General features: G+C 35.7%; 1 protein-coding gene across 2 annotated transcripts in view; it reads right to left on the bottom strand.

The window, feature by feature from the left end:
• The window catches only part of LOC136798434 (uncharacterized), a 41,427-nt gene that overhangs the window by 9,111 nt on the left and 19,513 nt on the right, over positions 1 to 12,803 (bottom strand). The window contains exons 23-42 of one of the 2 annotated variants that reach the window (XM_067055042.1): positions 12,519 to 12,690; positions 11,595 to 11,618; positions 11,254 to 11,283; positions 10,442 to 10,903; positions 9,981 to 10,088; positions 9,539 to 9,748; positions 8,803 to 9,024; positions 8,245 to 8,490; positions 7,747 to 7,980; positions 7,358 to 7,513; positions 6,962 to 7,051; positions 6,438 to 6,596; positions 5,677 to 5,757; positions 4,718 to 5,266; positions 4,379 to 4,444; positions 4,146 to 4,175; positions 2,656 to 2,685; positions 1,938 to 2,396; positions 1,313 to 1,435; positions 251 to 562 (exon numbers count right to left, since the gene is read on the bottom strand). In XM_067055042.1, coding sequence (XP_066911143.1) covers positions 251 to 562; positions 1,313 to 1,435; positions 1,938 to 2,396; positions 2,656 to 2,685; positions 4,146 to 4,175; positions 4,379 to 4,444; positions 4,718 to 5,266; positions 5,677 to 5,757; positions 6,438 to 6,596; positions 6,962 to 7,051; positions 7,358 to 7,513; positions 7,747 to 7,980; positions 8,245 to 8,490; positions 8,803 to 9,024; positions 9,539 to 9,748; positions 9,981 to 10,088; positions 10,442 to 10,903; positions 11,254 to 11,283; positions 11,595 to 11,618; positions 12,519 to 12,690 — 3,763 coding nt within the window. The remainder of the gene's footprint in view (positions 1 to 250; positions 563 to 1,312; positions 1,436 to 1,937; positions 2,397 to 2,655; positions 2,686 to 4,145; positions 4,176 to 4,378; positions 4,445 to 4,717; positions 5,267 to 5,676; positions 5,758 to 6,437; positions 6,597 to 6,961; positions 7,052 to 7,357; positions 7,514 to 7,746; positions 7,981 to 8,244; positions 8,491 to 8,802; positions 9,025 to 9,538; positions 9,749 to 9,980; positions 10,089 to 10,441; positions 10,904 to 11,253; positions 11,284 to 11,594; positions 11,619 to 12,518; positions 12,691 to 12,803) is intronic. The other variant, XM_067055043.1, reaches the window with a different exon arrangement.

Here is a 12,803-nt window from a genome sequence, read left to right as displayed (position 1 = left end):
CAGGGGGGGGTCGATTTGCTGGGGCATTGGAAATTGTTCTTCTTAATAACTTCAAAATTCTGTTAAGTATAGTTTAAAATCAAGTGAAACACTGTAAAATAAGGGACTTTTCAAAAATTAATCTAGACGAAACGTGATACTACGAATGTCCGGGGAGTGGAAAAAACCGAAAATTAGCAAACCTGGGGCGGGGGTGTTAATAAGGGACATGTGAGATTACAATGACGTAATGAGTTGTATAAGAACTTACTCCCTCCATTTCTGTTCAGTTTGTATTGTGAGATGAGACCATTTCCACAATCAATAGCATGACGATCAAGATAAACCATATTGCCACCTCCATCAGCATTTAATGGAGTTTCTGTCTCCTTGGTAACGGAAGCTTTCATTTGTGGATCGCAGCATTTGTAGTCATACTTGTATTTGCCTTTACCGTTACGTCCCAGTTTGAATCTTTTCAAAACTTGGTCGCCGTCACATCTAACATTGTGTCGATCCAAGTAAAAGCTTTTACCTTTACCTTCATCATTCCATGGTGTCATCTTGTTGATGCATACCCACTCTGAAGAAGAAGAAAGTTTCAATTTTAATATCGGACGGATGATCGAGACAAAAATACCATTAGATGTTAGAAATTTCCAACCAAAAAGAACCCAAAAAATTTCCCAAAATTTAAATTTTGATATAATGGTTAGCATTACTAAAAGTGAATTCATGATATGCACCATTGCAATGTCTTCTATGGACCCAACAGTTGATTGGTTGTAAGTGACGTATTGACTGATTGTACGTCACTTACAACCAATCAGCTATTGGGTCCATGATGTAATGTCAGAAGACTATGCAATGGTGCATATTATCATGAATAGTACTCTGTACCAGAGTGTATCTCACGTTTATCGCTTCGTAGTACTCTACGGAAATGAATTTTGAAATTAGCCGTAGATATCGGGTCTGTGTACAGACAACATGAATAGGAGCTTTGCCCAAGAATTTACGTTATTATTATTAGTCCTAATAACGACCTAGTTTGGAGGGTGATATGGATTTAAGAATTAGTAAACCCCGATGTGTGGGTTAGAAATATTGATCCCCAAATCACCTGAAGCTAGTTTAAGAAAACGACTAAAATAAGAACTAGACTTAAAAACATGGGGTTGAAACCATTGAACCAACAACTCCAGCTACATATTAGTTGAAATGATGCTGATTTTTATTAGTCGAGAAGTGAATAGAAATTCACGAAAATTAAAAACAGCCGAAACAGTCCAAAACATAATTGTTCTTATAAAAAAAACGTGTATGAACTTACTGATTGGTTGTGGTTTAGGTGCTGGAGGTTCAGCTGGTTTGGGTCCTGGTTTTGGTTTTTCTTCCTCCTCTTTTTGTTCTTCTTCTTCCTTTGCATCTTCCTTATCATCATCATCGTCATCTTCTACGGGATGAGAACAAAAAATGATGAAATAATTTATTCTTTAAAAAAGTGCATTCATTTTGCTAATTTTTTGCCCTGGACGGCTTTGACTTATTGTCCTAGATAGATATCAAAATTCTGAATAAGTATTTGAAATCAATGAAGATCGAAGCTTAGAAAAGTATAGATTCAAGGTTTTTTTGATACAGTAGAAAAGTCTTCTATTATTTCATTTGACAGCCTTAAATTCATCCGCTCAAAGATATTTTCCAACAGGTCACTTTTAGTTATATCTTTCCCTCATGAGCAACGTATTATGATGTGAAATCATTCAATCTTTTTTGAGAGTAGTAATTTAGTAATAAATTTGATTAATTTTGTTTGCAGAAATTGAAAATTTATATTTATGATATTACAGAGAGAATTCATGTATTCAATGGACGTCCAGCTTATACCAATCATATCTAGTTATCAATATCGCCGCAGCCAAAAAGACCTATAACGTGAAGATAGTGAGCCTTACCAATATTCTTGAATTCTAAGTTTTGGATTTCAGCGTTGGCAGCGTTATGCCATGGATCGGCCGCCCATAATTTGACGTCATTAAATTCTTTAGGTTCAGTCTTGTGTTCCTTGGTGTAGACTTGTTCTCCAGCAATGGTGACAACAGTCTTATATTTACTTTCGTATTTCCTTTGCTCAATAGAGACTGTAACAAATTTTCCTGAATCGATAACCTTGTTGAAACATGTATTGCCTTGATCATCAACTGGGAAACAGATGTGCAATTTACTGCTGTCTGCCCAGAACCATACAGCTGGAACACGATCACCAACTTGGCAACAATTTTCTCTAGCACTCAAATGGATAATGTTGGTCCATCCAGGTGCCTTTGCAATCTGTTTGACATCAAATGAGACAGCCCATTGTTTGCCAACTTTAGGGATCTTGGTAACCATTTTGCTCTTTTCGAGTTTCTTTTCTAAAACGAACGTTTTGAAAAGATATTAAAATCACCATTCATTTTTATGCATATGTTGATAACCATGACTAGAAGATCGATACCAGTTTGTGAATTTATGGTCTAGTTAGCTTGTAATAGACTGTATTAAAAAACAATACACTCACAGTTAAAAAAGTTTTGAAAGACACCTTTGGAAGACTCAGTTTGCAGCGCCTTTAGGTTTTGCTCGTATAAAAAAAGTTTAATATCGTTAAAAAATTTATGGTAAAGGTCTTACTGTCATCATCAGTAACACTGTCGTCAGGCTCTGAAAATGAAAGAAAACATTATGTTTAAATGACAAATATCAATAAGTGCACTTTCAATGCTTTTTCTTTTAACGTTACTTAATTTTCCATGGTTTCATTTCTGTAAGAAGGTACTCAAAATGAGGAAAAATAAAATTGAAGGCTAACTATTCTTTCTCAAGTATTAATTAGTGAGGTTGAATAAACCAGGGATATCTTATCGGCCCTTATTACGCAAAAGCTCAATATTTTTCTATTGGTCCTGAACCTTATTAATTCCGATTCTATACGCCGACTCATTTGGCAGAAAGATTATATACAGGGTTATCAGGGCTATCAAGTCACATCATGCTTAGCCTCAAGCTTGTATATATTTCCCGTTTGGACCTGCACTTAGCTTTGTTTGTTTTTGTTTTGTGGGTGAAATTTACGTCAGCTAGGAACGGTCAGCTTAATTAAGTTGGATATTGTTCCTAAATTGTTCCTAATTCTGGATTTTTTGAGATTTTGTAGAATCGGTCAATTCCATCAACTGTCACACTTTTTTTATAAGAACATTCAAAATTTTTGAAGCCTTCGGATGTTCTTAACTTTTTGAGTCTAAAAAGATTCTTAACATGTTTTTATTTTCGCGTATTTTTGTCCATTTTCCCATAGAGGTATAAAGAAAGACAGGAGATGAATTTGTCGGTAATTGGTCGTTAAAGTCTTTTGATTTCTTTTATGTAATAAATCAAAAGAAATTCTAGGCTCGCCCGAAGAAATATGACTTTTTAGTAGAACTCAATTTTGCTCTGAACATTCTTACTATCAGCATCGAAGATTTCTAGCCTTCTAATATACGAGAATAAAATAAAATTTAGCTCCACGAAATAAGTTTGCGTTCAATTTTGTCATCCATTAAATATTGTTTTGAAAAGATATTTTCTCCAGCCAGAAAATAAAAAGTTATGTATAAGCACACACAATTTCAGACCCAATTTGTAGACAAAAAGTCGCTGGAGGTTGTTGGAGGAAAGTATTAAGCAATAGAGTTCACCTTGAAGAAAATGTTGATCGAAAAATTTTGTCCTTTGATGAAGGATTGCAAAGTTTACAGGCCTTTTTATAATCCAAATATTTTCTTACACCAATGTCAGAAACAATGAATCTCGTCTCATCTTATTTCCAACACTTAAGTTAGCCAATAAGATTTCACCTATCAACAAAAGAGCTCATTAAAAATGCACGATATATGAGATTATGAGCATGCATACCTCGTAATTTTTTTAATCGTAGGGCGAGCATGGTTACAATAGCATACTTCTCCTGTTTCTTTATACCTCCATGATTTTCCTAAGAAATTGAGTGTTTTTGACTCCGCAAAGCCTTAAAATGTTCTTAACTTGTTCCTAACATCTTGGCCATCGAAGCCTGATGTTCTTATATATAGTTTGTTCTTATAAAAAAACGTGTATTGCTTGACAGCTGAAATACTTACTTGGTTTTTCAGGCTCCTCAACTTCAGGTTCTGAAAAATAAAGAGGAAAATGTTTTCAATGAAGAGGTTTTTATTTTATGATCAATTAATTTTTGATTACTGTTGTTCTTTTTATACGATGTACACGTGTTTTTCTGTGAAAAATGACATTCTGAAATGGGTAATCATTTTCTCCCATATCCCATAATGCAACTGTATAATTAACTTATTAATTCATACAAATTTACACCTACCATCTGGTTTGAATGGCTCTGGTTTGACAATTGGCTTTGGTGGTTCTGGTTTAACTGGCTCTGGTCCTGTAAGATAAAACAGAGGTGATTCTTTATTACTTAATTGTAACTGCAATTTTAGGCCGTATAATTAATACGTATTCTTAAAATGCTCACAGTTGTGTCTAATAACGTAGGCTGTACGCATCCCCTTTGATATGTTTAAAAAAGGGGATGTTAGTCGTGTATAAAATTCCCGTTCGAGAGTTACCCCCCGTTGATAAGTCTTGGAGGAAAACGTAACAATTTTACGGCTTTCGAGTGAAGTGTGTTAAAAGATTGAATGCAAATATTTCTTACGCTGTATAATCTCTTTGACGGTGCAACAAGTGAAATGATATTGGTATTTATTTCCTTTACTGTTACGGACCAATTTCAAACGTTGGATACCGTAATTTGAACGGCATTCGATATTGTGTCGGTCCAAATAGACGGTGTTTCCACTGCCGTCGTCGTTCATCACTGTTCGGGCGCTGTAACAAGATTTCTTGTCGGGAATCACGCATGCGTCAAAGTTGTATCGGATTTTGTTTGGTCCGTTTCGGTTCAATTTCAAAGCCGACAAAAAAGCTTCACTACCGACGTTAACGTCATGACGGTCCAAATAAACCGCATTTCCGTTGCCGGCGTCGTTCCATCCGGTAGCTTTTTTGTTGTGTTTTTGACATTTGACGGGCAAATCACAACAAGTGAATTCGTAGCGGTATTTTCCTTTACCGTTTCGACGGAGTCTCAAACGTTTGACGGCTTGGTTGTCTTTACAGGCAATCATATGACGGTCCAAGTAGAAATTTTTACCCTTGCCTTCATCGTTGAATGGGGTGTATTGTAATGTACAACGCCATTTAGCTGAAATTAAAATACAAAAATAACTAATGAGTTATTGATCTCTGACTCCTATACAATTTCCAATTTTAAGTCTTAACACGTGTTTTTTTGTAGATCTGATATCGTAATGATACTTAACGTGGGCTCTTCCTCTTATGACGATATTCTTCGGTAAGGTATATTTACCACTACGAATTCATGATATTCATGACGTAATGTTTTCTACGGAAATAGCTCGGTTTTAGCCAGTAGTGGCAAATTTAAACTAGACAAAAGTTGTATAAAATTTGCTGGCAAAAATTGGGGTCTTTCCATAGAAAACATTACGTCATGAATATCATGAATAGTAATTCTTACATCAGAGTACAAAAATAATAAAAGAAAACTCTGATAAAAAATTTAGGTTAGTCTTTATTGTCCAGGGTACATACCGGGTTGAGGTGGAGGTGGTTTAGGATCAACTGGTTTTGGCTCGTCTGGATCATCCCCTGCGTCAGGTGCTGGTTTAACCTCTGAAAAAAAAAAGAAAACATGAAAGAAAAGGTTAAAGTGATAATCAGATGGTTTGAGATATTTTGCCTGAAGAAACCCTCTGTGGTTTTGAGTAAAATCTCCAAGTATGTTTGGATAACTATTTTCTAAAGTCGAGATAGCACAATTTGAAATTTCTGAAAATGGGTTTTCACACGGTTCTTACGTTGAAATTCTATTGTTTTCTTACTAAAAGTCAAAAGCTTGTAATTTAAATATCTGGACTTGAAAATATTGAGGTTTTGCTCAGGACAACAGAAAGATTACACATGTCAGATATCTCAAACCATCTGATTATCCCTTTAAAGTTGATATAGTTTTGATAGCTTTGTTACAGTCATTCGTTAAAAAATTCTGCAAAGGTTTCTTTTCTAAAGTAGCATTCATTTATCAAACCTTGAATCAGTTTGCAATTCACTCTTTTTATTGGTAAAACATAGAATTTCCGCATAGCCGTTATTCTAAAAGGTAGACACCTCGGATTAACAAGCTAAATATTTTCCCTTGTCGCTGAAAAGTCAAACCCTATAAAAAAGTAGGCTTCTGCTCATCCTTTAGCGAAAAGAGTTTCTTATAGGAAGTATGTCTATAGAGGTCTGCGAATCAGACTAATAATAAAGTCTCATAAAAGGTGGACAATTGAAATTATTTTTTTAATTACCATCAATGAGTGTACAACAATGGAATCCTTTGCACGGTGTTCTAGCCTTTTCACAATCTTTATCGCCTCCCCATCCTTGGCGACAACAATATCCATCTTTACCACACCATTGTGGACAAGCGCCGCCTTTGGCGCCACAACCTCCCCAACAGTCTTTGCCTATAGAATAAATTTTTAGTATATACGTTGGTATAGTTAGAATTCATGATATGCACCATTGCAATGTCTTCAACGGACCCAACGGCTGATTGGTTGAAAGTGACGCATTGGCTGATTTTACGTAACTTACAACCAATCAGCTATTGGGTCTGTGATGTAATGTCAGAAGACATTGCAGTGGTGCATATCACGAATTTGAAGGTTATTGTGTTTTGGTTTTTACATTTTCGATTGATCGGAATCAAAATATTGAGTGATTTTGAAAGCTGTAAACCAGTCGACCTCCGTCAACAATAAAAGAAGACAAGATAACAGAGAAATTGACCGTCAAAGCTAAGTTTTGATCAACAAAACGATTGTTTTACCTTTGTTTTTGAGTTCTTTCTTATCATCTTCGTCGTCATCATCAACAATAGGTGCTGGTGGAGCTGGTGGTGGTTGGACTGGTGCAACTTCTATAGAGAAAAGTTTCAAAAAAAATGTAGCTCTATCTGTAAAATATCTGTTAGAAAAAAAATTGACGAAAAAATCGATTGATAACGAGATTTTATACCGAAGAATTTTTTTGGGCTGGCAAGTTTCTTTCGCAGATGATTACTTTTGATTTTTGCTAACGGATAATTTTTACTTTGAATTTTGTTTCAAATAGAATGTTGCAATGCTAAATTTTATTACTATTTTCGAAAACGGATACCAAACAGAAATTAAGTTCAGGTCAACTTATTGGTGTTTTTAAGCCTCAAATCCTCCTTAAGACCTACCTTTAACAGCGGTACAACAATGGAATCCATTACAAGCAGACAATGCATTTTCACATCCTTTGTTGGCATATCCTTGTCGACAACAGAATCCATCTTTACCACACCATTGTGGACAAGCGCCGCCTTTGGCACCGCAACCTCCCCAACAGTCTTTACCTGTGAGAAGAAATAAGATATAGATAAGCATTGTGGTTATGACAGTGAAAAGTTTTTCTCGCTTATATTTTTTCACCACAAATACGATAAACTTTAACGAAATAATACAGCCAACTGAAGTCCTTTCTCTTTACCACGTAAACGTCATCAGATTATTTTTTTGTCATGATTGATTTCCAAATTGTAGCAAGAAGTACATACACACTTTAATAAACCATTCGACCACCACTTACCTTTGTTTGAAATTTCTTTTCCTTCTTCCTCTTCTTTAGTTTCTTCTTCTGGAGCTGGAGGTGGAGCAGGTTCCTTGATTAAAGTACAACAATGGAAATTCTTGCATGGTGAAACGGCGTTTTTACATCCTGGATCTTTAGAACCTCCCCATCCTTGACGACAACAATATCCATCTTTACCGCACCATTGTGGACAAGGTCCTCCTTTGCCGCAACCTCTCCAACAGTCTTTACCTGTTATAAGACAATAGAGATTTCGTTAAAGAATATTTCCAACTGAAGTTTCATAGAGTATTGAGGGGAATATTTTTAACGAAAGTGTTTTGTCAGCAGTCTGATTTAAGTTACTCGAAAATTTTGAAATATTAGAGACACTGATAGATTATCTGATTAATTGCTTTTGATTGTATTCTGACATATGACGTAATAATATGCTAATACATCAAAATCTAGAACTGGTGATACCGAAACTGGTGCCTTTGAAAACTTTTCAATTACCTTTGTTCCTCAGCTCTTTCTCTTCTTTAGCTGGCACGACTGGAGCGGGGGCGGGTGGTACAATTGGATCTGATGCCTTATCATTAATCAAAGTACAACAATGGAAATTTTTGCAAGCAGAGATTGCCTTGTTACATCCAGGGTCTCCCTTTTTGCCTCCCCAACCTTGACGACAACAATATCCATCTCTACCACACCATTGTGGACAAGGTCCTCCTTTGCCGCAACCTCCCCAACAGTTTTTGCCTGTGAGAAGAAATGATGATGTTTGTTGTTAACTTACACAAATCTAAGAAAGTATAGACTCTAATTAGAAGAATAAGATTATTAAGAAAGACTTTCTTTAAACTTCTTCGGTTTAAAATCTAACCATATTATGAACAATTGATAAGTTACCCATCTGCAACACAATGTTGTTTCAGCGTCTATCTAATGTTCACAACGTCCATATAACATTAGATGTACGTTGAAACAACGTATGGCAGACGGGTAGACTGCAATTCATACCAATGCACAACAAAACAGTCAAAACTTTTAAAGTCTTTTAAAGAGCTTTACCTTTGTTTTTCAATTCTTTGCCTGGTGGTGGTTCTGGTTTTGGGGCTGGTGGATTCTTGGTCAAAGTACAACAATGGAAACCTTTGCAAGCTGAAATTGCCTTGTTACATCCAGGGTCTCCCTTTTTGCCTCCCCATCCTTGACGACAACAATATCCATCTCTACCGCACCATTGTGGACAAGGTCCTCCTTTGGAACCGCAACCTCCCCAACAGTTTTTGCCTGTGAATTTTAAAGAATGAGTTGGACGTTGAATGTTGTTGTATTTTACGTTTAAAATTGGTCTACTGTTGTGACATATGAAGACAACAGATTGTCAGAAGTGTTGTTAACATTCAACTCGACTCAATAGTAATTCTTTGCCACGAAATGCCTTTGGACACCAAAGAGATTTAAACTTTCCAAGTTAAAAACAAATACTATGGTTTAACTCTCTAGGAGGTGTTGTTTATTGAAAAAAATACTGAAGTATATTCATCTGGTGGCTGTCGGTGGAGCTGGGAGTGAGGAAGTTTATTCCCTTAACTATTTGCGCTAGACCTGCGAGGTCGAATGTTGAGGTGAAGCGCAACACCTACCCTTAGTTCTCAGTAAGTTACCGCTTAGACCAGATTACCCAATATAAGCTACTCATTCGCTGAGTTGGCGGTGATCAGGGATCGAATGTTCTACCAACTGAGCTACCTAGCCACATAAAATACCACGTAAACTATACTAGATTGAAAGGGTTCTTCACCTTTGTTTTTGAGTTCTTTAGTTTCATCTTCTGGAGGTGGTGCTGGTGGCTCACTGATAGGAGTACAACAATGGAATCCTTTACATGCTGCAGTAGCCTTATTACAACCACGGTCTTTTCCCCATCCTTGGCGACAACAATATCCGTCTTTACCGCACCATTGTGGACAAGGTCCTCCTTTGGCGCCGCAACCTCTCCAACAGTCTTTACCTGTGATAAAAGATAATGGATTTCGTTAAAGAATTCCGCCGACTGAAATCTATTTTTAATGAGCTTGAAAAATTATTTGGTGATTTTAAGAGGCTCATAAAACAAGCAGCACATTAGCCGAAGTTTTGACGCAAATAAATACCTGGCTCTTGATATACGTATGTCAAGATTTTTTTTCAAATCGGAAACAGTTTCTTATTGAACATTAAAAAGTGTTCATCTAAAAAGTTACCTTTGTTCTTGATGTCCTTATCGGCTTCTGGATCTTGGATTGGTGGTTGAGGTGGTGGCGGTGGAATGACTGGTTTTGGTGGTGGTGGCGGTGGTTTGGGTGGATCCACTATTTAAAACAAATAAATAAAAGAAACAATGAGTTGATGAGAAGAAGAATATGTGATCAATGACCATGTGTTGTTACATAATGTACATTGTGTGAACTATATTATAACCATTACATCATGAGAAATTAACTTACACAACTCTCCCAATTTGAATGTACAGTTGGCTCTCGCCAATTCGAACTCGAATGATGAATCTTATTTGTTCAAATCATAAACAGATTCGAATTATAGAGAATATTTTTAGAGGGTTCTCCCTTACGGGGACTGGGAATAAATTCGGATCATACAAATATTCGAATAAGCTATAGCCGACTGTATAATTTTAAACCATAGATCTGAAAAAAATCTTTACCTAAGTTTCTGATTTCCAAGTTTTTCAATTCAGCATTGGCTTCACGGTAGAAGTTATCAGCAGTAAATATACGGACGTTCTTATATTCCTGGGGTTTCTTATTCTCCATTCTCTTCAGAACTTTACCAGCAACAGTGATGGTATAGATATATTTCCCTTTGTTGTCTTTATCTTGTTTGATAACCACAGCACTCCATTTATTCAATGGTATTGGATTAGCATTAAAACAACGGTTGCCAGCATTATCAATTTGTGAACAAACATGCATTTTGGTTGTTCTTGAATTAAACCAGATAGCAGGGATACGATCTCCTTTTCCACAACAATTTTTGCCTGTGCTTGTAAGATGAATGATGTTAGTCCATCCAGCAATTGTACCTCTTGGTTTGATATCGAAACTGACAGACCATTCCTTCTTCAAGTTGAATGAACCAATGTATGTGTTTCTTGCAATAGTCCACACTATAGAAAAAATATACAATTGATTTCAAACTATATTCTACGTTAGTCAGACACTCATCATCAGATCACAAGCTTTTGAATAACCGTACGAATAAACGCCTTTCAATATAAACTCTCCACCTGATATTTATTTGATACTCAGATCCTCGAATTGTTCTTTAGGAAAGATTTTTTTACTGATGTGACCCTTATTTTCTTTGGAATTCAGCAATGCAAGGTATAGAAAATCCGTCAAAAAATATTTTCTGACTGAATTGTAGCATGATTGTAGACATTGGGAGAATCTTCGTCGAATTCTTGAATGCAGTTTCAATACTGATTAAAAAACGAATAGTTTAAAAAGAACTTACATCCGTCACGTTCGAAAGGCTCTCCTGGTGCTAAAAATGAGAAAAAACATATGATTTAAAATTCAAAATGAAAAAAAAAGGGGCTTAAGATCGTAAAAAAATCGTTGAAAATTGTCAGGTCATCCATCATTCTTGCTAATGGACCATTTGTTTAAGTGATTCAAGAAAATTTCTATAGTTTAGGATATTCTGGTGATAGTCTGTTATTTGTTGAATATTTAAAAAGTGGAAAGATGACTGAAAAAGGTTAATTAATTTTATGGCTAGTGACCACAATATATATTAGCGAGAAGAAACTTTGGGCTAATTTGGACATTCAATTTGCAAAAAATTCTTGTTACCTGGTGCATCTTCGTCGCTTGGCTCTGAAAGAAAAGAATGAAATGAGAAGTTAATTTTTTGGTTAAATATTTAGTTAAGCAGTCATCCATATAGTGCGTATTCAAAAATTTCAAAATTATATTAAAGGAAGAAATTTTAGCGGGAAGAAATTTTTTTTTGTTTTTTTGTGTTTTTTTTGGTTTTGGTCAAAATCTGCCAAATTAAGTCCCGGCCAAATTTAATCTTTTTCCGTCATCCACCAAATTTAAGTTGCTCTATTTATTCCCCCCAATCTTTGCTAATTCAGGCTTTAAAACAGGTTTTTCCTTTTTTAATGGCGTTTTTTGGACAAGAATGTTCTTCATCCGCCAAATTAAATTCCCGCCAAATTTAATTTTTCAAGTTAACTGCCAAATTAAATTCCCTCTGAAAAAACTTTTTCGGCCATCCGCCAAATTAAATTCCTGCCAAAATTTCTTCCTTTCATGTATTTGACACCCTTGTTCAGAGAGAACAACAGAAATGACGCTATTCAAACAATAGACGTACACTTTTGCTAAACCCTCCCCTCTTCTCCCCCCTCACAGCGTATGTACAATAAGGATGGTGCCTTGTACGACCAACGAAATTTCACCTCTAACCTTAGAATTGGCTATTCCAAATCCAGATAAATAATTTTACCCCTTTTGTTTTCATAGGTCATATCTCCTGTCTAGAGTGGAAAAACCTGCTGGAATTCTTTCAAAGATTTAAAACCACGCAGATGGCAAATTCTATTTTTTTTTTTTCAAATGAACAACTTTAGCACTGGCGCCGATCTACTTTAGTTATGTATATCGGACGGAGGATCGAGACAAAAATACCATTAGATGCTAGAAATTTCTTTACTTTAGTTATGTGTATGTGAGTGTAAAAAATCATTTTTCTAATCTGACTCTACCTACCAGTGTTTTGGAATTTCAACTTGATAATCTTGACCTTAGCTGGTGCGTAGTATTCATCACTGACATATAATTTGGCTTTTTTGAATTCTCTGGCCTTGGGATTTGGTTTCTGGAAAACTTCTTTGCCATTCAAGGTGATAGAATATCTGTAGTTATTACCAAATTGTTTGACCTAGTTATGTAACATAAGGAAAAAAGAGATTATGTATTTTTGGTACTGCCTATTTCCCCGATGAAATCGTTATTAAAGGACTTGATAATGAGAAATAATTACACTGAAATTTA

This window comes from Clytia hemisphaerica, unplaced genomic scaffold, assembly GCF_902728285.1.
Source record: "Clytia hemisphaerica strain Z4C2 unplaced genomic scaffold, Clytia hemisphaerica genome assembly, whole genome shotgun sequence".
NCBI classification, from domain to species: domain Eukaryota; kingdom Metazoa; phylum Cnidaria; class Hydrozoa; order Leptothecata; family Clytiidae; genus Clytia; species Clytia hemisphaerica.
Note: the sequence above shows the minus strand (reverse complement) of the source record. Positions and strands in the feature narration are given on the sequence as shown.